The sequence below is a fragment of the Episyrphus balteatus genome, chromosome 1 (genome assembly GCF_945859705.1).
Source record: "Episyrphus balteatus chromosome 1, idEpiBalt1.1, whole genome shotgun sequence".
NCBI lineage: Eukaryota > Metazoa > Arthropoda > Insecta > Diptera > Syrphidae > Episyrphus > Episyrphus balteatus.
This window is the reverse complement of record NC_079134.1, coordinates 80,720,243-80,746,258: the sequence shown is the minus strand read 5'-3', so window position 1 is coordinate 80,746,258 and position 26,016 is coordinate 80,720,243. Positions and strand designations below refer to the sequence as shown.

Here is a 26,016-nt window from a genome sequence, read left to right as displayed (position 1 = left end):
GTTTCTATTAAGCAATCTTAAAAGTTGTTCAATTTTAAACGTATCCTTAACACGTTGACCACCAAAATTTTCCCAGGAGTTCACAGTCAGTTCATTTTTAAATGGATGTTTTTTCATGTGGCGATTAATGTTTTTCTTCTTTGGCACCTAGAAAAAAATACGTTCTTGATAGTGCAAAAGAAAATATATTATATGTCGAATTCTCAATAACCAAAAATTCGATCTGCAGTCGACTTGCAGTCGCTACTTTTTCCTTAAATGAATTCCAATCAAAAAAAAATTCGCTACTTTTTCCCGAAGAATCGATCCTTTTAAATCGAGACGTATTTACACACATTTTCACAAACACTACAATTTTGTCAAATACAAAACGTCAAACCAAAACAAAATTTTGTAAAGAAATGAAGAACCAGAGCCAATTTAATATATTATAAAAAATGTTATCCCCCTAGTCAAATAAAATTTGCATAAGATTTAAAAAAAATATTTTTTTTCGAAATGCTATTTTTTTAACTTTGTGATTCGTTTTTCTAGGAAGACTTTCAACTAAAAAGTTACCACATTTATTTAATAAAGAAGATTTTCATAGTATGTATCTTCAAAAATGATTTTGGGCTAGCGGAAAATCGAAGTACCTATACAGTTTAATTTTTAGAACAGGATGGTCTAAGCAATTGGGCTCAAGGCTAAGGCTAAACTAAAGCAAAACGAATCATATAACTTTCTTTGTTTAGTAATTCTCCGATACTGTTCGGTTCAAAATGCGAAACGAACAAATTTAAATATTTGTAATTTAACTAGCACATTTTCAAGTTTATACTTTTGTAAAAAAAAAATTTCAGCGTGAAAAACCCCCCCCCTCCCAAGAAGTAAACCTGTTTACGCCCTTGAGTAGCAAAGAGAGGGTTGATTTTTATAGATTGAATGTATTGAATGGGAGAGAGCGAGATAGTATTTAAATGTTGATACCAACAAGGAAAAGAAAAAAAAATACATTTCTCTTCGAGTTATAAATTATTTTTTTTTCTCAATATATTCACAGAAACTTATAATAGCTAAAAAAATAATTTAAATAGAAACAGTTTTAGCTATATGTGACAAGTATCTACTATAAGAAAAAAAATTGTGTGCAAACGAATTTCAACCCTCAAATAGGGATAGCGGTTGTTAGTACAAAAACCGGTTTTCGGTTTTTCCGGTTTTTTTTCTTTCGATTAAACCGGTCGGTTTTAAACCGGGCCAAAAAACCGGTTTTGGGAAAAACCGGTTTTCGGTTTTTTTGGCTTGATTTCACAGTAAAAAAAAATTAACTTAATTTGTCATCCAAAAAAAAAACTTTTCGAAGAAAATCCCTAAGCAAAGCTTTTTTAAGTTTGCTATGTGCCTGGCTACACGGTGATTTTTGAATCGCCTAAGGGGAAGATGCTCACGAAGGGAACTGAATTTTCTGAGGGCAGTACAGTTCCATTTCTTAATTTTTCTTCTTTTTGACGTTTGTTCCTAGAAAATGTAAAAGTGGAACGTGATTGGGCACAACAGTGTGTAGCCACCGCATGTGATTTTTAACCCCCCCCGAAATTTTTTTTCAGAAAATCAAAAGATACCTATATATTATAAACATATACAAATCTAATATGTGCAGCACTAAATGATTTGTTTTTGTATTTTAGTGATTTGATTACCTATATGAAAATCTCCCTTAAAATCACTACCAATTTTGCATCGTTGCAGAAGCTGTCGATGAAGTTTGTATAAAGGAAAACAAAAATTGTTTGGTCCATTACAAAGAGTTTTTATCTCTTTGACCATTTCCTTAAGCACTATGTTAACACCTTAAAATGCTCTTTTAAAAACCCTTTAAATACCACAAGTACTTATGCAGGGTTTTTGGTGCCGAGACTAAACTATGCTTTTTCAAAGGGTTTCGGTGCTAGAACTCGAATCCAAAGACGGACTTATTCGATCACATCTCGTTTTTGAAATATTACCCTTAAATCTATTTAAATCTTTCAGACATCTTTTCTACTGTCCGAGATATCTTCAGTTGCTTATAACCCACTTTTGTTCTATGTTAACCTTAAGTCCAGTATGTAAGCGAAAATAAATGTATCGATTTATTCAGAGACTGTAGTACCTACCAACGCTAAGAAATAACCTCGTAAACTGGCAAAAAGCGGGATCTTCGATTTTCTAACGGGAATATCTCAAAAACGCGATGTGATAGAATTTTTCTGAGTTCGGATTCGAGCTCAGCACATAAAAAACCTTTAGAAAAGTATATCTTGGTTTGTGTAACAAAAACCTTGTTGGCCATACTCAAAATATAAAAAAATTCGATTATACTTTTACAATGGAAGAAAAACTTGTTTTTATTTCTAAAAATTATAAGAGAAAGTAACGGGACATTTTGTTCTTCTCAATATTCTTGTTTTTTGATCCCCTTTAATAAAAAAATAGTAGGGTGTCGCTGCAATACTCGGTTTTATATATATGGTGCGATTATACTTTTGCAAAGCACTGTATTTACAACATTTCGTTATTCTTTTGTTTCAAATTATAAAATTAAACAATTTCAGTTTATTGTTAAATTTCAAAGTGAAGTATAACACTGGTCAACAAAATTAAACTTCTTTTTTGTTACAGAAACCAGGGTATACTCTTCTATAGGTTTTTTGTGTGCTGAGCTCGAAACCGAAGTCAGAAAAATTCGATCACATCAAGTTTTTGAGATATTCCCGTTAGAAAATCGAAAATGCCGCTTTTTACCAGTTTTCAGGGTTATTTTTTAGCGTTTACCTACTTATTTTTTTTAAATTGAATTTGTAACAGTTTTCAAAAGAATTAAGTTTTGTCTCTCTAAATCCGTTTAAATCTTTTAAATGTCTATTTTCTTCCTCGAGAAATCATGACTTGAAATCAAAGTGTTTGGGGCATCTCATATTTATTTGCTTTTAATAGCAAATATCGCTTTCAAATTTTGGCATAATTCTTTTAGAAACTGTTACAAATTTAATTTAAAAAAAATAATAAGTAAACGCTAAAAAATAACTTTGAAAAATGGTAAAAATCGGCATTTTCGATTTTCTAACGGGAATATCTCCAAAACGTGATGTGATAGAATTTTTCTGACTTCGGATTCGAGCTCAGCCTATAGAAAATTATACCCTGGTTTCTGTTACAAAAACCTTGTTGAGCAGTGTAATTAGCTCATGTCAAACAACTTGGATTATTTAAAATTTTGGTTTTTAAGTATTGCTAATTTCATTTAGAACTCAATAGATAGAATGTACCTGTCAATTTTCTGCTACAAAATTTCTGTGCAAGAAAAAGTCCATTTTTCAATGTTTTATATATTAAATTGTACGAAATAATTTTTTTTTATAAAGCCTTAGAATGGTTAAAATTTGTTTCTTAAAAAAAATTTTCTTGCTCGCTAACGCTCGCAATTTATATCAACCAACTTATCACTCTTTGTACCTACAAAACTAGAGATGCCACTGAATATTCGGCCATTTTTAAATTCGTTTACCGTAAGCAGGGCTTTTTTAAACTTTTAACTACGAATTCCTCTCCTAAAAAATACTTAAAAAGGATATTGGCAAATTTTTCGCTTCTACACAGTTCAAATGACTATTTGATTTAGGGGGATTTAGTATCGATTGCAGTTACATATAGTTGATACAAAGTATTGTGATTTCTAAAAAAAAAAATTTGTTTGGTCTGAGCTAACCCCCCCCCCGAAATGAAATCCTAGCTACGGCTATGGTAGCCAGGCACTATTGTTATAAGAGTTCTTAACTCACTCTTAGTAGGAGTTTTGAAGAAGTTTTTAAGCTAAATATGAATGAAAATTTATGATTAGGTATATGTTATATCGTTAGTTGAGAGAGGAAATGAAAATTTTGAGGGTTTTCAGTTTTTTGTCTCGTCGGATCTTTTTTTTGTTCGACGTTTTTTTTCACTAGGTTTTTTTTCGGTTGTTCGGTTTTTTTGCAAAAACCAGTTTAAACGAGGAGAGCAAAAAAACCGAAAAAACCGGTTGACCGATTCAAAAAAACCGAAACCAGTTTAAACCGGCCGGTTTTTCCCATCCCTACCCTCAAATTGTCGATGGGTCCACTCCAAATCATAAAAACGAAGAAATCCTTTGCAACATTTCAAAAAGTTCTTATAATGAGTGGAAAGAGAGAGTTAATTTTAAATACATTTCATAATTGCATTATTCTTATGTCCGTATATAATATAAAGAGTCACATTATAGGTATGCACACATTTGCAACCACCTATAAGGTAGTGTACTCGGTGCGTTTTTTTTATCGTGGTTTCCCCTGTAGGCTCGAGCTGCTTTCGCGTTAGCATGGCCATAAAGCATTTTCTCTTAACTCTAAAGCCCTAGGTGCATAAACTTCATCGAGTACTTCCTTTAAACCACTTCCTTGCATAAACCACGGTGAAAAATACTCGCTGAGTACACTACGTCACAAGTGGTTGGAAATATGTGCATATCATGTACAATGTTACTTAGAATCGCGGTATTTCGCGAACGGTAGCACTTAGGCTAAAAATCATTGCTGAAATCTATCGTTTTCGAGAAAAATAAAAAAAACATAAAATTTTGACCTTTGACCCCGAATAACTTTTGTAGCACACATAGGATTGATAGGGCTTTTTGAAACTTATTTTTAATGGTAAACCCTAGTTCTCTACCAGTATTTGGCTTTCCAGGAATTTTTGTTATTAACCACTATTTTTATGTCTAAATTGACGGGACGAAGTAGGAGGAAAATAATAATAACAACCATTTTTAACTGTACTTAGGAGAAAAAAAAAAAATCAAACTTTGCGTTCTGTAAAAACGATAATTGATCAGGATGTAATCGACATGCATGAATGTTAATGGTACCATTGAAAAGCTTGAAACAAAAGCTTTAAGTCAATGAAGAACTCAAAAAAGCGTTCACTTTATAAAGATCCAATCAACATAAATTTAGTGTGTATGTAAGACTGAAATTGAAACAGGGAGTATCTGGAAAATTTAACATTAGCCCCGTTCCATTGTAGGTGGTAGTTTACTCGTGAGTATAGAAATCTAGTACAAAAACTACACATTCCTATCTCCTCGAGTAGAAGATCATGTGTTAATTCTAGTAGGTACTAGATCTACTCATGAGTAAACTACCACCTCCAATGGAACGGGACTATTAAAAAAATCACGTGCAATTTTTTGACAGATAATGCTAATACTATAAATAATATAAATAGTAAGTTGTAAATTTATTTGTTTTTATTAAATGATAATAACTTACCACACAACAGCAAGTAAGCACTATAAGAAATCCACATACAGCTCCAGCGGTACCGACTACCCACGTTAAGCGAATGAAAAGGATTACACCAAAAATATTTTGAATGCAGGGCAGGAATACTCCGATCAAGGTGCCTATATGCAAAAGTGCGGTAGTATTATTATTTACAAGTCGGTGAAAACAAAATTTAGTTATTGAATAAATTATTAAATTTTATTATATTTTATAATATTTTATAATATTTGTATTAATACTAGCTGACCCGGCAGACGTGATGATGTGTAACCTACACTTATCGGCATAATTATTTTGAACGATGTATAATTTTGGATCTGAAGAGAATAATTTCCCTTCAAGCAAGAAAACGGAGTTCTGTTTGATTTTTCCATTTGGACACGCCGTTTTACTCACACATAGACAACTTTTTGTGTATAAACACAAAATCGAAGGAGAAACGTGTGGTGAAAAGCGCGAAAAGAATAATTGACGAAGGAAAGACAAAAGGCAACGGAATAACAAAGTGTCATTTTATTTTTGTTATGCAAAGACTGGTCTCGTGTCACTTTATTTTATTTAATTATTATAAATAAAATTGGAAAGTTTTAATCCAAAAAAAAGGTATGCATTCGTGAAATGTTGCTTAGTGTTCTGCCGCAGCAATTTTATAAATTAATAATTTTGTGTATTTTCGCAGGAAATCATCTTGATCCGTTGAAGGTGACCCATCCGACAGAAAGGGGTGACCCATAGAATACGTCGTATGACAAATTGCTTTTTGACAGCTCACTTCAAATTCCAAGGTGTGTTCGAAATTTGATCGCTGAGTGTGCACTAAGGAAGTTCTGATGCAAGAAATTTTTAACTCTATTATTGTTGTTCTTTTTTGACGTGGTAACGTCTTATAAATCGATGAACCATGGCAGCCCCCACAAAAAAGTGACGCCATTTTCTAACGTTACACTCTCGCACTTTCGCAGTGCGGCAAAAAATTTTAATTAAAAATTAAAACCAAACTATTAAAGATACAAAAATCTTCTATAGCTTTTTTGAAAGATAATAACCTAAAGCTTTATCCAAATAAAGGATTTTTTAAAATTCTGTCATTTACTGTGGTAAACAGGGGTAAAACGGAATGACGAAATTTGGGCTTAAATCTAAACACGAAGTCGTACAGAGTTGAATTTTTTTGCTATAGATAGATGAGATTAATTTAAGAATAACTGCATTTAAGAAAAAATTCTAAAAAAAAATTGAATCTAAGCTATAACGTTTTGTTTGAACGTTGTACACGTGTTGGGGCTATGACAAAATGATGATTTTGGGTAAAGGAAATTTTTTTTGACAATTCTAAAGATTCCAGGTGAAAGATGAGAGAACAAAATTAGGCGTCTAATACGGATTTTTTCCAACACTCTGCAATTCGAAATATGAATTTTTGAAAAACACCTTGTTTTTAAGGGGTATTTTTGGGTAATTCGCGACCTTAGGACAACAAGGTTCTAACTGACATTTTTTCCAAAATTGAGTTATATATTGCATTACACTAAAAAGGCTACGGTCTTTCGATTGCCGCCATCCAAATTTGGCTATCTCTTTCCGTTTATGAAATAACTCATGAAATTGAAGCCAACAAGGTTCTATCTACAAACACTGAATATGAATTTAAGTTCACAAAGTTCTAATTGCCAGATAGAACTTTTTGCCTTAAAAAACAAAAAATATTTCGTAGATAGAACCTTGTTGAATTTTACGCTGTAGATAGAACCTTATTGCTGTTAATGACTATTCAAACATACCATCATTAGAACCTAGTACTCCTTGGAATTACTGTTAAATTTGAATTCCATGAGTTTGTTTTTTGTCTAATTTTATCTTATTTGGTGTAAAAATTCATTGTGTAAGGCTGATAATAATAATTTATCTTGTGTATAAATTGATAAATACTTATTTTTTTTTTGGAACTCGTACTAATTATTATTATTTATCTGTAAGTAAACCTTGTAAGACCTAAAACACTTGCTATAATATTCCCATCTTTAAGATAATGAATTCAGAGATTCTTACTATGGAAGATGGTGATATTATTGATTTAGATAATATGTCAGTGGTTATTGAAGAATTCGTCATTTTGGGACCTGAAGTTGATGTTTTAAATCTGAATTCAAATGATCCAGCACCACAGCAAGATAATTCTGAAGCAAACAAAAGTCAGGTAGGGGCAGATGAGATGTTCAATGATTCAAAGATTGACACAGACATTGAAAAAAAAACACATAAACGGTTACTCAAGGAAACAACCTGGAAGAGGAACGTTAGACAGAAAAAACATCAGGCTGGGGAGGCTTATATTAGTTCTAGAGGAAAAGCAGTACCCAAAAAAGAAATAAAGTCAACAAAGAATTGTCTTTTACATTTTCAATATCACAGAAATCGGTTTACAATGCGCATAAAAACAAACATAATGTGTCTGGGATAGCTAAAAAGTGTGAAAAAGGCAAAAAATCGGTTAGGCGGATTCCGGAAACAAAGTTGTCATAACTAAGATGTACCATTTGTACAAAGATACTGTTGAAGAACCCGTCAAAGAAAGTTACTACAGATACGTCTTCAACACAAATTTCAATTTAGACTTTCATCGACCGAAATCGGATAAATGTGGAAAGTGTGAGGCGTATCGTGCTGCAGAGAAAGAGAATGCACTAACTGAGATCTTAATAAGAGAACATGAAATTCACCTCGATTTAAAAAAAATGATGCGAGATCAAAAGGCTCTTGATAAGGAGTCAGGGATCCCGATATTAACTTTTGATCTGCAAAATGTTATATCCTGTCCAAGAGCAGAAATTGGACCAATGTTTTACAACTCAAAACTAAATATATATAATTTAACTACACACTTGTCGACGACTAAAAAGATCTACTGTGCTATATGGACAGAATACACTGGTGGAAGAAGTGGAAATGACATTTCAGCTGCTTTGATGAAAATTTTTGAGAGAGTGTTTGAAGAAAATGACATCACTAATTTTATAACTTGGTCCGATTCTTGTGTCCCTCAAAACAAGAACTCAATAATGGCTATACAACATTTCATAAAAACTCATCCATATGTTGAAAGTATTACATTAAAATACTCCCTGCCTGGACATTCAGCACTACAAGAGGTCGACAACGCCCATAGCCAAATAGAAAAACATCTATCTGTAAATGAATATTTCTCTCCTATGGGCCTCATAAGGCTTCTTAAAACTGTCAACACCCGTAGACCACTTGTCATAATTCAAATGCAATCTTATGACTTCAAAAATTTCGCCAAATATTCAAAAATTTGCTTTGATTATAAAAATATACCATTTTCCAAATTGAAAATTTTGAAATTTACAAAAGCTGAGTTTGAAATCGAGTATTCATTAGACTACGATGCTGAAAACATGACTTCTGTTGTAGTAAGGCGCATAGGAACAAGACCACGTAAAAGTAAGGTTTCGGATCAAGAAGTTCCAATTCTGCAGGAAGACATCGAAACCGTTCCATCTAGACCCGGCATATCCAAGGAAAAAGAGAAGCACCTTTTAAGTATGTTTAAGTACATGAGCTCTGCGGATAAATCTTACTACAAAGTAGGGTGTCCATTTGGAACCTTACTAAAAAGAGAACATTTTACTTTTGAACCTTTAAAAAAAGAGGACTTGGAAGAAAAAATAAGAGAACAAAAAAGAGAGCAATTGATTACAAAAAAAAACAACAATCACAGTTACAGTAGGTATAGAGGAAACAGGATCAGCTGATCAAACAGTACTTTCTTTTAAAAAGTTTGTTTTTCAAAGCAAAACGCCTCCATCTCCTCAGTTATTGCAGAGATGGACATGAGATTTTTTTAGATTTTTGACATAAGTTATAGAATATCCAAACAAAAGATAGAAACAAAAAAATTAGCCTATTAGCATTAATTCCAAGATCGTACCAGAATGTTTTTTTAGTGAATATCCCAAAATTTCCCCTTTTCTCAAAAAATACCATTTTGTCATAGATATGAATGCTTTTTGCATTGCATTGTTTTGATTCTTAATGATAATGGATATAAAAACCTTCATGCAAAATTTGGTTCCTGTACCATAACTTTTAAAGGTTTTTCGGTAGTAAGTTTGCAACTGTTATAATAATATGGGTCGACAGATGAAAAACAGGTATAACTTTTTTTAGAGACGTCAGATTGTTTTGATTTTAGATTTTTTCGTATCAGCATTAAAAAATACCTCGAAGTCATGTATCATATGTGTATATAGTACCATTGTCTTTTATTGTTAATTTTGAAAATCTCCATTTCGCACTTTGACCTTGAAAATCGCGACTTGCGGACATGAGATTTTTCTAGACTTTTGAGATATGTTAGAGAATGCCAACACGAAGGTATTGAGCAAAAAAAACGAGGTGAAACTTTTATTTGACTGGATTATTTGAAATACACAAAATGCAGTTTAAAGAAAAAGAGAACAATCAAAGATCCGTACAGTAAAAGAAAATATAAAATAAATCGAAACTAAAAAAAAAAGAACGTTAACGGACAGATGGGCATCTACATACCTACATGGTGAATGGGCAAAATTGAAACAAATTTTAAAGTGGAAGACGGAATTGTTACATTTTGGAAAAACTATTCAGGCAAATAAAAAAGAGACTAAAAAGAGGACATTTGAAAAATAGAGAACAAAAAAAGAATTTTATGAAAAAAGAGAGTGTAAAAAAGATCAGCGTAGAAAAAGAGAACATGTTCTCTTTAAAAGAGATGCTCTGGAAACCCTACTACAAAGTAATACTTAAATTAAGTAAGTTATTTAAAACTTAATTCGGTATTTTTTTTCTTTTCCAGAAGATGATGATGATGAAACCCCGTAAAGGATACGAAAAATTATTTTTTTGTTTAAGCACAATACCAGTGCAACACCTACATTCCTAAATATATGAAATAAATGCTGTGAATTCAATATAATTAAAAAATGCTGTGAATTTATTTAATTTTTTACTTGTGTACATGAAACTTCATACTTTCTGTTTTTTCTTTTATAATTATTATAAATAAAGATTCTATAACGAAACAAAACCATTATTCTTACTGAACTATTTTCTTTTGTATCTTAATCATATTAATCCATGCACTTTTTACCTTTACAAAAAAGAAACAAGGTTCTATCTGAAAAACTAAATTCCTTACCGTGACACAAAGTTCTATCTGGTAATTAGAACCTTCTTGTCCTATGTTTATTTACCTTATCGTTGAGCAACAAAGTCCTATCGATTTTTTTAAATATAAATTATTGATTAACTATTCTTTATAGTTTTTATTGAATTAATGCAACGAAATCCATGAAACAATATAATGTAAAAATTGAAGAACATGATTAGAATCAAGTTTTGGTAGAAAAGTTATACACGATGAAATATTACATCTTCGTTTTCTCTAAAGTGATAAGAGTGCAGATAGAACCTTCTTGTCCTAAGGTCGCGAATTTTTGATTTTAGTTTATTTTTGGAGCGTTCAACACATCTCAAACTCATAGGATATGTAAGTTTTGGCATGCATACATGTGCAAAAACTTGGAATCGTTTAGTGAGTTTTGACTGAATAACGGAAGAAACAAGTTTTTTTACCGTTTTTAACCGATTTTCATCGTTATTTATTTTTATCTTTTTTTTTTAATAGATACGAAATAAAGTATATAGAGCAATGATAGACCATGACTACGAATATATGTGTGTGAAGTTTCAATCATTTTCGTAAACACAATTTTGAGATAACGGTAAAATAAAGTTTTAGAATTCAACAGGGGTGAGATTCTGTATGGCGAAAACGAACAAACGTTTTCGTGTGTGCGAAAGGTTTAATTCATACAACTTGAAAAACGAAAGAATTTGTTCTATATCTGTAGCAAATTTTCTTTCGTTTTTCAAAAACGAACGATCGTTTTCGTTTCGTTTTTTATAGAATGTACCCCCAGGTTATAACTTATGACCAAGAGAAGATAGAAATTTTATTATTATTTTTATGAGCATCCTGATACAATTACCTTTCATTAGGTATATCACACATAACGGTAGACTAACTACAAGCTACACAATGTTAAATCAAGAAACTTGCGAAAAACCTCAAAACACCAGTGGAGATCTGTTGCCCCCCCGAACAGCCACCAGTGTGGGAAGTACCGTAATCTCAGTCTGGAAATTCGACATAGTTGACTTTAAAAAATTCTAACTTCTCTTGTAGGCATCTTTGAAATGAGATATATATATGAAAGGTGAAATAATAAGCTTTCACATGGTATTTATTTTTTATAGATTGTCAAACAAAAAAATTGATTCCATAGCCTGAGAACATAAAAATAAATGTTTTTTTGCTTTTTTTAATGAAATTTGATCGAGTTCAAAAAATTCTAGCTCTTTTTGTAGATGTATCATAGACCTGATCGATTTTTTATAGGTTGTTATGGCAAAAATGGGATTAATGACGTGAGAAGATAAAAATTCATGTTTTTTTTTTGCTTTTTTTGATGAAAATGATTGTTTTCAATAAATTATTTTTATACTTTTTGCGCATTGTAAAAATTTAAAAATGGTTTATTCTTAAGAAGAATTCAAAATTTTAAATTCCATATTTTTTTTTGTAAGCTTTTAAAATAAAAAAATTAATATAATGAGAAAATAAAAAAGGATTTTTTTAGCTTTTTCTTGTAAATTATGATTGTTTGAAAAAAGTAAACGCTTCAATTGACTCATTATATTTAGCCGAGAATAAATTGATAGTTATGATTATGACTGTGTATAAAATTTAGCCTTGAATAAATGTAGCTGTGTGAATTTGGATAGACCAAACAAACCAAGATTATTACCAAATTATTTTTATGCAAAAATGTAAGTATATCAATCCAATTTACTTTCAACACCTTTTTAATAAAGATTTTTTTTAGAGTAACCAATGCAATGAACTCAGTTCGTAATTGAATCGATTTTGATTTTTATTTACCTATTCCTACATTATTAGGAAACAAAAATAAGGCAGCATTTATAACTTATGTTACTTTTTTTTTAACCTTGAAATTAATTTTTCAATTAGGTATGTAGGTAATCAAAGCTTAGGGAAGTTTTCAAAAATAACTTTCATAATATAACCCTTCACCCATTCCCCCGCGAAAATATAACTATTATACCTAAAATTGCAAAAATTCTCTGTGGTAACCTACAAAAAAAAACCGAATCCGCAACATATAAACAAAGACAATGAAAAACAAAAGGACATATTTATATTATATAACCCCGCACGCGCGAGTGTAGTAGGTACCTATAATAAACAATACAACCCAGAAATCAACCTAAATATGCAAATCATTGTGCACAAGCACATGTCAAATGTCAATACACATTTTTACACAAAAACAAGTGAGTACTTACAAATGTACCCACATATCTAATCCGTTACCTATATCCCCGCACGAGCAATGTGAATATTATAGTCTAAGAGCCAGCGACCTAAAGTTTGCAGGTAATTGCTTAGTATTCAGCCCTATGAAATATGTTTAAGGATATCCCCAGGCATGTTACTGCAAACAAAAAAGTCTCGTCAGCCGTGGCAAAAACGGTCTGCCAAGCACTTGAATGTGAAAAAAATTTTAAATTAAGAACTCGACCTTAAATCAAAAAAAAAATATTTAAAGAGAACGGCAACACTAACAAAACAAAACGATACCTTTTTTTAAAGGTAAAAAGTTATACTACTTTCTGGTTTTTGTATAAATGTTTTTTGATGGATAGTTTTTGAAACAAAAAGTTTCAAACACAAAATTTTGAAAAAAAATTCAAAAAAGTTCAAACAGTTTTTATTCCAAAAAATCTACCCAATTAAGTACTAATTTTTTTTCCAATTCTTATTTCACTTATATATTTTGAGTCAAAAACCGAAAACTAGAAGTCAAAATCTCTTTTACTTTTTGAGAAAACTGAAAATTACCAAACCTTCTATTTTTTCACCAACGCCAAAATTACGGCTATTAGTTAGGTATGTCTTTCAGAAAGGAAGTAAGATGTTCACGGGTTTTATTGCAGGAATCGTTCAATGGGTTATAAAAAAGATAAAACCGCGGAGTGCTATTAAATGAGAGGGTGGGAACTAGAGATAGGGGTGCAAAAGCCCCCTTTTTGGTTTTTTCAATATATCTCGTAAACAAAGCATAATTTTGAGATATTGTTTTTAACAAATTTTGTAGAAAATTAAATTTCCTATAATAATAATGTTTTTTAAAAATTGATAAAAAAAATTTCCTTGCCAAAACAGTCAAAACAAACAACAAAAAAAATCTAAAAAATCAATTTTTTTTAGTTTTTTTTTAGTTTTTTGGTTGTGTCTCTTATTTGGGCTGAGATAGACATAAACATTGCTCTAATAAAACATAGAAGATTAAATTTTCAGTTTTTCTCAAGTTGCAAAAAAAGATAGGTTCAAATGGCCATATTTTGGTTAATTTTCAATTAAAAAATTTAATAAGACCAGCATTTTAAAGAAAATTTAATCTTCTATGTTTTATTAGAGCAATGTTTATGTCTATCTCAGCCCAAATAAGAGACACAACCAAAAAACTAAAAAAAAACTAAAAAAAATTGATTTTTTTTTGATTTTTTTTTTTGTTTGTTTTGACTGTTTTGGCAAGGAAATTTTTTTTATCAATTTTTAAAAAACATTATTATTATAGGAAATTTAATTTTCTACAAAATTTGTTAAGAACAATGTCTCAAAATTATGCTTTGTTTACGAGATATATTGAAAAAACCAAAAAGGGGGCTTTTGCACCCCTATCTCTAGTTCCCACCCTCTCATTTAATAGCACTCCGCGGTTTTATCTTTTTTATAACCCATTGAACGATTCCTGCAATAAAACCCGTGAACATCTTACTTCCTTTCTGAAAGACATACCTAACTAATAGCCGTAATTTTGGCGTTGGTGAAAAAATAGAAGGTTTGGTAATTTTCAGTTTTCTCAAAAAGTAAAAGAGATTTTGACTTCTAGTTTTCGGTTTTTGACTCAAAATATATAAGTGAAATAAGAATTGGAAAAAAAATTAGTACTTAATTGGGTAGATTTTTTGGAATAAAAACTGTTTGAACTTTTTTTGAATTTTTTTTCAAAATTTTGTGTTTGAAACTTTTTGTTTCAAAAACTATCCATCAAAAAACATTTATACAAAAACCAGAAAGTAGTATAACTTTTTACCTTTAAAAAAAGGTATCGTTTTGTTTTGTTAGTGTTGCCGTTCTCTTTAAATATTTTTTTTTTGATTTAAGGTCGAGTTCTTAATTTAAAATTTTTTTCACATTCAAGTGCTTGGCAGACCGTTTTTGCCACGGCTGACGAGACTTTTTTTTTTGCAGTAACATGCCTGGGGATGTCCTTAAACATATTTCATAGGGCTGAATACTAAGCAATTACCTGCAAACTTTAGGTCGCTGGCTCTCGGTCTATTATAGCCCGGGAGCCAGCGTCATTATTCAATGTTAATGATGATAACGCTTAAATTATTTTTTTATCTGTAGTTTAGGCAAATGTAATCAACAAAATCGATGCCTGCCACCTCAACAGTGGGGCAATAAGTGGCAAAAAATTTTCAAAGTTGTAAAAAAAACGAGGTCACATGTCTAACATGATAAGACTTGAAACCGGTCTAGAACGTTAGTTGGCACTGCCTTGAGAAAGAAAAACCATGCCTGCCACCTGGACAGTGGGGCGAAGTTATCCTACCGCTGACTTAAAGTTGTAAAAAAAACCGTCAAATTGTTATATGTGATAAGAGCTGAAGTATGTTTAGATAGTTAGTTTGACATTTAAAATAGAGGAAAAACCATGCCTGCCGCTTGCGTCCCGGGGAGAAGTCGCCGGCAGGATCGAAAATAGTCGCACTGTCGCATACTGTATACAATCCAAAAATATTTTGTTTTTGGGTAGAAATCTGGGAGAGAAACAATGTTTTGATGAATTTTGTAGACCTTTTAATAAAGAACACTGAAAAAATAATATCAGCTCTAAAAGTCTAATATCACTCCAAAAAAGGGGGCAAAGAGGGGAAAAACACCCTTTTTAATCTATTAATTATTTAATTTAAGTCTAAGATCCCGCCATAGGACGACCAACCCTCATCGTTATACCAGTTGAGAGTTATATTTTCTGAAAGCTAGTGTCTAAGGAAATAAATTGCACATGGGTTGCCTAGCGATATCCTGTCAAGGCATAGGGTTGCCAGGCCTTAAAGTTAATTTTTGCAAATTTTTGAATACGCGACCCTGCTTATATGGCAACCCTAAGAGTTATAAAAAAAATATAATGTCATAGGAAATTTAATTTAAAAATTTTAACTTTCAGGATTTTTTAAAATTTCAACTTTGAGTAGGGTAAACAAAGGTGACTTTAGAAAAAGGGCAAAAATCTATTTTCTAAACAAAACGTGATAGAAATAAAATTGAAATTGGATTCGATAGATATTAAAAAAACATAAAAGCCACACATACAAATAAAAAATGTAAAAAATCTACAACTCGAGATATAGTCTTTTTAGAGTCATGACACTCAAATTTGATATTTGAGAAATAATTCACCAAAAATCAGTATTAAAATTTTTTTAAATATTTTTTATTTTATAAGTTAGAAAAAATAAAATTACTTGACACGTATCTGTCAAATTTTTGATTTGACTTAGTTTTTGGTTCCTGTGTATTTTTGAAGAATTACAGATTTGTACAATTCAATTCACTGTTTCGGTGTTATTCTTCAAAAATACACAGGAACCAAAAACTAAGTCAAATCAAAAATTTGGCAGATACGTATCAAGTTATTTTATTTATGCTCTCTAATAACATAAACATTATTTCAAATTCCTTTCGTGCTGATTTTTGGTGAATTATTTCTCAAACATCGAATTTAACGGTTTTGACTTTTAAACGTCCATATCTCGAGTAGCAGATTTTTTACATTTTTGGTTTGTATGTGTGACTTATATAATTTAACAATATCTATCGATTCCAGTATCAATCTTTTTTCCACCACTCTTTGTTAAGGATATAGCTTTTTGACCTTTTTTTAAATTTACCTCAGTTTCCCCTTCTAAAATGTCAAATTTCTAAAAATCCTGAATATACAAATTTTTAAATGTAATTTTCTCTAACATAATTTTTTTTTACACCTTAAACACTTACCATATAAGCAGGGTGGTGTGGTCAAAAAAACTCAAAAAATGAACTTTAAAGCGTGGCAACCCTATGCCTGGACAGGATGTCACCAGGCAACCCATGTGTAAACTGTTGATTTAGACACTACCCTTAGGAAAATAAAGCTTTCAACTGGTATAACGAGGTGGATAGGTCGTCCTATGACGGGATTTTTTCCTCCAGTATATTGAAATACGAAAATAAGGACTTCTTCAAAAAATCCCCCCGCAAAAATGGTAAGTAATTTTAAAATTTTGACAGGTACGTGTCAAGTTATAATATAACTCTCAACTGGTATAACGACGTGGATAGGTCTACCTATGACGGGATTTTTTCCTTTTATATGCTGAAATACGAAAATAAGTACTTTTTAAAAAAATCCCTACGCAAAAACGGTAAGTAATATTAAAATTTTGACAGATACGTGTCAAGTTATTTTATTTTTCCTAACTTATCACATAAAAATTATTTAAAAAATCTTTCATTCTGATTTTTGGTGAATTATTTCTCAAATATCAAATTTGAGTGTCATGACTCTAAAAAGACTATATCTCGAGTTGTAGATTTTTTACATTTTTTATTTGTATGTGTGGCTTTTATGTTTTTTTAATATCTATCGAATCCAATTTCAATTTTATTTCTATCACGTTTTGTTTAGAAAATAGATTTTAGCCCTTTTTCTAAAGTCACCTTTGTTTACCCTACTCAAAGTTGAAATTTTAAAAAATCCTGAAAGTTAAAATTTTTAAATTAAATTTCCTATGACATTATATTTTTTTTATAACTCTTAGGCTTGCCATATAAGCAGGGTCGCGTATTCAAAAATTTGCAAAAATTAACTTTAAGGCCTGGCAACCCTATGCCTTGACAGGATATCGCTAGGCAACCCATGTGCAATTTATTTCCTTAGACACTAGCTTTCAGAAAATATAACTCTCAACTGGTATAACGATGAGGGTTGGTCGTCCTATGGCGGGATCTTAGACTTAAATTAAATAATTAATAGATTAAAAAGGGTGTTTTTCCCCTCTTTGCCCCCTTTTTTGGAGTGATATTAGACTTTTAGAGCTGATATTATTTTTTCAGTGTTCTTTATTAAAAGGTCTACAAAATTCATCAAAACATTGTTTCTCTCCCAGATTTCTACCCAAAAACAAAATATTTTTGGATTGTATACAGTATGCGACAGTGCGACTATTTTCGATCCTGCCGGCGACTTCTCCCCGGGACGCAAGCGGCAGGCATGGTTTTTCCTCTATTTTAAATGTCAAACTAACTATCTAAACATACTTCAGCTCTTATCACATATAACAATTTGACGGTTTTTTTTACAACTTTAAGTCAGCGGCAGGATAACTTCGCCCCACTGTCCAGGTGGCAGGCATGGTTTTTCTTTCTCAAGGCAGTGCCAACTAACGTTCTAGACCGGTTTCAAGTCTTATCATGTTAGACATGTGACCTCGTTTTTTTTACAACTTTGAAAATTAACTGTAAATTAATGCACCACGGGTGCGCCTGCAGGCATCGATTTTATGTTTTTCTAATGTAAAAACTGCCCGAAAAAAATAAATTCATCCATTATCAAATCTTTCAAAAATGAGTGACGCTGGCTCCCGGGCTATTACACAATGCAAAGAATTTCGCTGACACAAAAAAAACCGAAAAGTGTCAAGTCGCAAGCGCGGGTGCGATATTATAAACACGAAATGAATTGTTAGGAAAAAGCCAAGAGTCAACAAGAACAAAACAACCCTTTTTGAAAACCAAAGATAATGATCTTGCAAAAAACATCTACTATCTACCTACTCTCTGCATCATCTTCATAATTTCATGAATGATTTCTGCCTGCCTGAGTGAGGAAATAGGAAACAAAAAAAAAGTATTATGTAAACACAAAAAAAAAAAAACAAAATATAACGAGAAAATGAGAGCACAAGAGCAAGTTTTTTTTTCAATAAATAGAAAAGAACAGAAAAAAAGAGTTCATCAGCGCCAGCTTATGCGTGGCATTCTTTTGAACTAAATTTGCATGTGTGCGTGATCAATGGAATTTTCAAAGTAAAAAAAGCTAAAATAGACACTTTTTCAAAAATTTATATTAAAAATACTGTGAGCAAAAATATATAAATTTTTTTTTTTTTTGAAACTGATTTGAAATATAATGAAAAAAAAATAATAAAAATAAATTGTGGATGCTTTGACTGCCCGTTCCTCAAAAACAGAATGCAAATATTGGTTTATTAAAATCAAATTTTTAGTGTGTAAATAAAAAAAATATTTTTTTTGGCAAACGGGTTGCATGAACAACTTTATTAACTTCTCATTAAAAAATACAAAAACATTTTAAAAAATAATCACGCTTTGCCCCACGACTAAAATGACACCTTTCCTTCAAATTAACCGTTCAAACTAACTTCAAATTAAATTTTAGAAATTTTAATGGATTCTCCTAATTTCACTTTATTGTTTTCTTTTTGTTTTATCAAAAAACACTAATAAACGGTAAAGTTATTCTAAGAAGAGTGAGTAAAAAAACATGAAATTACAACAAATTAACGAAGCTTTTTTTCTAATAAAAAAAAAAAAATCTGTTTCACGTAGATACTGCATGAAAACACATTTGATCATTATAACCAGAGTTGCCAAAAACTATGATTTATCATAGTTTTCATGAATTCTGAACTCAAATCATGAAATCATGATTTTTGTCTCAAATCATGATTTTTTTTATTTCCTAAGAAATTTACTTCAAAACATGCACATCTATTGCTTTTTATTTTGGCCCATGAAAATGTTTGGTTAAAGTTAAAGCGTACAAACATACCTAGAAAATTTCAAACGTCAAACAGAAAACTAAAACTATGTATACCAACATCAAAGCAACAAAATCAACAGTTATTGAAAATATAACTGTTCTTTTTCCCCTTTTCTTACAAACAACAAGCTTCAGCAGAACGTTTGCTTTTTTGATTTTTGGTTTTTGCGTTTGTTGTTTAAATTCGGATATTTGTATGGTATTAAAATTAGCACATCGTTTAAAATCTATCGGTGTCGTAATTTATAACAATTATTTTAAATTGTACGAATTAGTTTTTTTAAAAACTGTTTTTTTAAAAACATTAAAAATCTTTGAATTACATTGAAAAGGTAAGAACTTGTTATTTTGTACTTATGTATGTATTAATAAATGAAACTTAAATATTTAAAGCAATGGACAAGTTTGTAATCAGAAAAAAAAGAGAAATTCCTCCAGATAAAAGTCTGCCTCTCACGTCGTCGTCGCCAAAAAAAGTTGTCCATCGAAACCATCATCATCATCATCCGTTGTCCCATCATCATCATCATCATCATCCGTTGTCCCATCTACCAATGTTTCTATCTCCAGAACGCAAGGTGAAGTTTTGGAAGTTGACAAAACTGAAAAACCAAAAATTTCAAGAAACAAGCAGCAGTACACAAGAAAATGGGAGGAAATGGCAAAATATAAAATATGGATCCAACCAAGCGAAAAAGGTAGATTTTGTAATTGCTATTAAAACATTTTATTTCCACTTATGCCACTCTCTAGGTAAAAGCTTTGCTTTCTGCAAAATTTGCGCAGTTGACTTGAAGACATCTATGGGTTTGAAGAGTCTTGAGCGACATGCGGACACCGACAAACACAAAAAAGCTTCCAAATCAATTGTCTTGACACCCAGGATAACGCAAATGGACAATTTTAAAGTTTCTTTGAAGAGAAAAGTGGCCATGGCAGAGATAAGGTTAAGTGTTTTTATTGCAGAACATAATTTAGCTTTTAATATTATGGAACACCTACCTAGTCTTTTAAAAATCATTTGCTGCGATTCTGAAGTCGCAAAACAAGTACATTGTAGTCGTACTAAATCAACAGCTATAGTTAAATATGTAACAGGAGCTCAAAACTTTGAAGACCTATGTTTATTAATGAGAGCTAACAAATTTTCAGTTATTATCGATGAGTCTACAGATTTGAGTTCAAATAAAAATTTATGTGCCGTTGTGCGATTATGTAAGGATATAAAATATCAGATTTTTTTTATAATCTTTTCACTTTAGATAAGGCGGATGCTAAAACTATATACGATATCCTCGTAAAAAGTTTTACGGATAACAATATAGATTATAAAAAAAATCTAATAGGTTTTGGGGCCGATGGCGCAGCTGTTATGATGGGTAATAACTTATCCGTTCGCACTTTTTTGCAAAAAGATATACAGTACATAACCCTTATAAGAAATTCAAAAATTGCACAATATTTGTTTCTTATAACCGAGTGTTTCTTATATTCTTAGAACCGATATAAGAAACAAGTTTCTTATACGGATATAAGAAACAAGTTTCTTATACGGATATAAGAAACAAGTTTCTTATACACATCTACTACCCAGTAGCATGGTATAAAAAGACAAGGTATGATCATTAGAGTTGTTCTGCTTGTATTCAACTCCATTTCTTCAATAGAAAAAAATGTCTTTGAATGGATTCAGATGCACTAAAAAGTACTTTTTTAGCAAAGGTAAACACGCAGGGATATAAAGAACACAAACACAACAAATAACAAATTAACCACTGAACTGAAATTCTCTTCAAATAATGTCATACTCAAATGACATTTGTACAGGTTGCTTTGAATTTTTCTTTAGGGCTCATGTTTTTTTAGTTTCGTAATTTTTTTGAAAGTTTCTTAAATCCAACCAACTTTATGTGTGTGCAAGAAAGTCCGTGGTTTGAAAAATGTTTCTTTTATCAGTGTTTTTCTTATAAACGTGTTTCTTATAAACATATAATTCAACATTAAAATATATGGTAAAGTACACGGTGATTTTGTTCGAGTTTCTTGTAAGCGAGGTTTTCTTATAAGCGTGTTTCTTATAAGCGATAAATACTGTACCAAACTTATTTGTAATGAAATGTATATGCCATTCATTTCACCTCTGTGCTTCTTACGCATGTTCTCGTTTACCTGCAAGCATTGAGGATTTATGTAGGGATGTATACAACTACATTCAAAATAGTCCTAAAAGAATTTGTGCTTTTAAAAGATTCCAAAATTTAATGGAAATAAAACCCAATAAAATTCTTCATTTTTCACAAACTCGTTGGTTATCCAGACTAGATGTTGTTGACTGCATACTTATGCAGTTTGATGCTCTAAAAGCATATTTTACTGAAGCAGTTAAAACCGACCATTTACTGTCAAGTCAAACTATATTAAATATGTTGAACGATCCTATTCATTATACCTATGTTTTTAAGTTTCCTAAGTTTTGTGCTCCCATTTTTTAATAACTTAAATAAATGCATGCAGTCGGAGAGGCCTAAGATCCAAAACTTATATAATGAGGTTTCCACAGCGCTTAAGTCTCTATTAAGTTGCTACATTATAAAAAGCTACCTGGATAGCACAAATATTAAAAATGTAGATTATGCTAATCCCAAAAATCAACTTTCCTATGAAAATATGTAGGGTAGATGTACCAATACCCGAACAGTTAACGGAAATTCAAAAGTAAAAAAGCTGCAAAAAATTATTTATTGAAGAAAAAAAGTTAAAATATTTTTTTTACGAAAGGTGTAAGAATACTTTATTATAAAAAAATAAAATTTTGTCAATGAGTACAAAAGTTTTCTTATAAAAAAATAAAAACTGAAGGCATGTCGTTTTCACCAGAAGCCGAACACAAGGTGCCTGATTCCGAACACTAATGTGCCTAATTCCGAACACCATAAATTTTAACAATTTTCTTCTATTTTAGATAAAAACTCTTTTACAATTAATTTAAATAACAAAAATATGGAACTTTTAAGGTAAACAAAAATGTTCCATACATATATATTTATAAACCATATAGAAAACGGGCCTATATCATTTGGTTCTGGCTCTTCAATGGGCTCAGTTTTGTCGGTGCTTCCGATACAAATTTAAGAACGGTTTTTTAAAACGAACTTTTTTTTTAGTTATGGCTATGAATACGTAGCGTTAGATGTGCATTCTAATAACTGGTTGGTAGACATATAAGAGAAAGTTACTATGGATGCATTTTGTATGGTCGACAGCGAAGGGATTAATTCCATATCTGCGCAATGCATTTGTACAAAACCAAAAAGGTCTTTATTTTCTAAAACGTGCACAACAGTCCGCAGAAGTTTGCTTTTGTCACCTAGGAATTTTCCAACGTTCGTTGCCTTTTAAACTGGTCCATTCCCACATTGAAGCTCGACAGTGACTTTTGAGCTCCAACATCTGCCATGTGTAGCAAGATTTGGGTTGTATTCGGAGAAGAAATGAAGTGCATTTTTTTTATGAAATATGAATAATTATTTATTTTGTTTAAATATTTATAAATTTGTATAAATATTTATTAAAAAAATATTAAATAAATAAAATTTAAAGCACTTGCCTAGTTCCAAACAGTACTGTTCGGAGAAAGGAAAATCATAAAAATTGGCTTCCTATTTCCGAACAGTTTAAAATAAGAATAAGTATATACAATTTAAAAAAAAAAAATATTAAAATCAATTACTTATTGTCTAAACTAATGCATAAAATTATAAAATTTAGCCTAAACTTTATTTTTATTCAAAAAAACACTATTTCATGTGACCACTCAAACTAATTTTTTTACAAAAAAAATACGATAATTTTACGCATCTGATCCTTCCGACAAACTGAAAGCTATTTGAACAAGAAAATATAGATTTCTGAGCGAGATATCGCAAGGAGTGATCGAATATAGTATACAGATTCTAGTTTAACCGGGTTTTTACTTCTAACGGGACAAAACAGTTTGATTTTACATATTTAAGTGAAAAGTGTTCGGCTACTGGAGCTGTTCGGAAATGGGTACATCTACCCTACTATGGAGTTAAAGTGTCTTCATTTTTGGAAACATTTTCTATTGATAAAAACATTTTACAAAACTTTCAACGTCATTGCTTATCATTTTTGATCGAAGGCACCAAACAAATTTATAACAGATTTAATTTTAATAACCAGGTTTTTAGAGACATGGAGATTTTAGATCCATTAAACGCTTTAAATAAAAATTGTTCATCAATTTTCGCACTCGTCAAAAAATTTCCAAATTTGGTTCCTGAAAATAGTTTTCAGGATATAGACAATGAGTGGAGAATGTTCTCAAATATTAATATAAAAGATACCGAAGCTGTAAATAATATTGAGGAATTTTGGCGATATGTTAGTGAAATCAAATACGCTGATGGAACTGCCATAATCCGCTTTTAACAAAGTTTGTTTTTGAGATTCTGCCATTGCCACATTCATCAGCTAACACTGAAAGAATTTTTTCAAAAATAACACTTCTTAAAACTAAAATTAGAAATAGACTTGATACTGAGTCACTAATTGGTCTTTTACATACGAATGAACTTGTCAAAAATCACAATTGCTTTGATTTTAAAGTAGAAAAACCTCTACTTGATAAATACTTTAGTAAAGTATATAACCAACATTACATAACTTAAACATGTATAATCAAAAATTTTAAAATTATATTATGTATATTGTTCAGTACCAAGTACATTTACTTTAACATAAAAACTTTAACATAAAAACTGAAAGTACAAACTAAAAAAAATATTTATAAAATTTTATAATAAATGTTATTCATGAAAACTTGTGAAAAAATTTTGTTGTTGTTTTATTTTTCTCAAATTTTGGCAAATCATGATTTTTTTCTTAAATCATGATAAAAAACTATGATTTTTTTTTTTCATTCGGCAACACTGATTATAACACAAAAAAAAAAATAAAAAGTTTATAAACAACGGTGCCCCAACCAAAATTCTGATTCAATCTAAATTTGCCCTTATAAAAATCGCACAAGAAATGTTTCTAAAATTTAAATGATGCAAAAATATTCGTACGTTTATTACCTTTTCATAAGATTATCTTATAAACTGCAAAAGTTATACAACAATTAGTCAACAATCTTCCATTAAAATGCTATGGAAACCCCCCCCCCCCCTTAAACAAAAGCACACAACCTGTTTTCTGACGACGTTATCACGTAAAATCATCGTCCGTAAACCGGCTTTACAGACAACCTCTTTTTTTAATAAAATAAATTGCACGACTAGATTGCCTGTAGGTACTTGCTCTTCAGTTAAAAACAATTTTTTATAACAAATTATGAGTTGTAGTTATGACTTTGGCATAGTACAATTGAACTCTGCAACAGAATTTGAGTATTTTAATTGATATCATTGATTAGATATATCATTAAATGTTACTTTTATTACATTTTCTTCACAAATAAACAATTTAAGTTCACAATTCATAAAATCGGAGAAGAAAAGAACACAGTTCTTAGTTCTGAAATGCCCCGGCGTGCAATCAGGAACAGACAACCAATGTCAAAGGATACGACGGATGAAAAAGTAGAAAGTTGGGCTACTTCTTCCGTCAAATCCATCCGTCTCCGTCCGATCCGTCGCTTATGGGTCGCTTCCCATAAGAACGCAAGTATTTTATCGAGCTGTCAGTTGAAAACTTCGACGGAACGGACGCAACGGATTCTATGGGTTGGGCCCTTGACGCCACCACCACCCACGAACAACATTCAACAAATAAAATTTGTAGAATCAATTAAAAATTTGTAAAATCAATTACTCCTGCCGCTGGCCTGTATGCTGTATCTCTAGAAAATAATTGTAAACATTTTGTTTGTGAGAGTTAAATAAAACAAAACAATTTCAGTGAAAAAAAAAAAATAAATTTTGTTCTTTTTAATAGGGAAACGTCATTCCTTTTTTTGTTCCTTTTTCTGGTAGGTTTTCGCTGCTCCGACTCAGGTACGACTTCGGCTCCATTTTCTCGGAGTGGAGATTTTCACCACACCAATCCATATGCAATCGGCTCCGCCGCACACTGGGGCAAAACACTACTAAACGTGGCATTTAATCAAATTTTCAAGTTGAGCTTTGGACTAAACTACCGTTTTATTTTAATTTTAAATAGGATAGAGAATGCAAAAAACGAATGAGAGAGTAAATTGGGACCACGTGATCCTCAGCAGATCGTTACAAAGTGAGCATTTGATAATATTTTCTATCGAAGCCAGACGTGTTTTTTTGTTTTGAGTGATTACCTTAAATTGTGTGCTGTTTTTTACAGTTTGTTGGCATCGAAAAAAAAAATTGCAATGGAATCAGTAAGCTCATTTGTGTTATTGTATAGTTTTCAATTAATAATTAATAATTAATAATTAATTAATTTTTGTAATTTTAATCTGTGGTTAAAGATAAAAAAATGTGTTAGAAAACTGTGTCTGTTCTGTATTTACCCAATATCCTAAGGTGTTTAGATGTGTTGGCTGTGACCTGCCGCTTAGTGTTATATCTTTTTGTGAAAAGTGATTTGTCTAGTCTTAGAATCTGCACATTGTAGCTGCTACCTTTTGCTACTTCTTGAGTAGTTAATTTTTT

General features: G+C 31.0%; 1 protein-coding gene across 7 annotated transcripts in view; it reads right to left on the bottom strand.

Moving 5' to 3' along the window:
• LOC129907232 (solute carrier family 12 member 6) overlaps positions 1-26,016 on the bottom strand; it is a 758,459-nt gene that overhangs the window by 438,040 nt on the left and 294,403 nt on the right. For all 7 annotated transcript variants that reach the window (XM_055983333.1, XM_055983338.1, XM_055983332.1 and 4 more), the window contains exon 4: positions 5,307-5,440. In XM_055983333.1, coding sequence (XP_055839308.1) covers positions 5,307-5,440 — 134 coding nt within the window. The remainder of the gene's footprint in view (positions 1-5,306; positions 5,441-26,016) is intronic.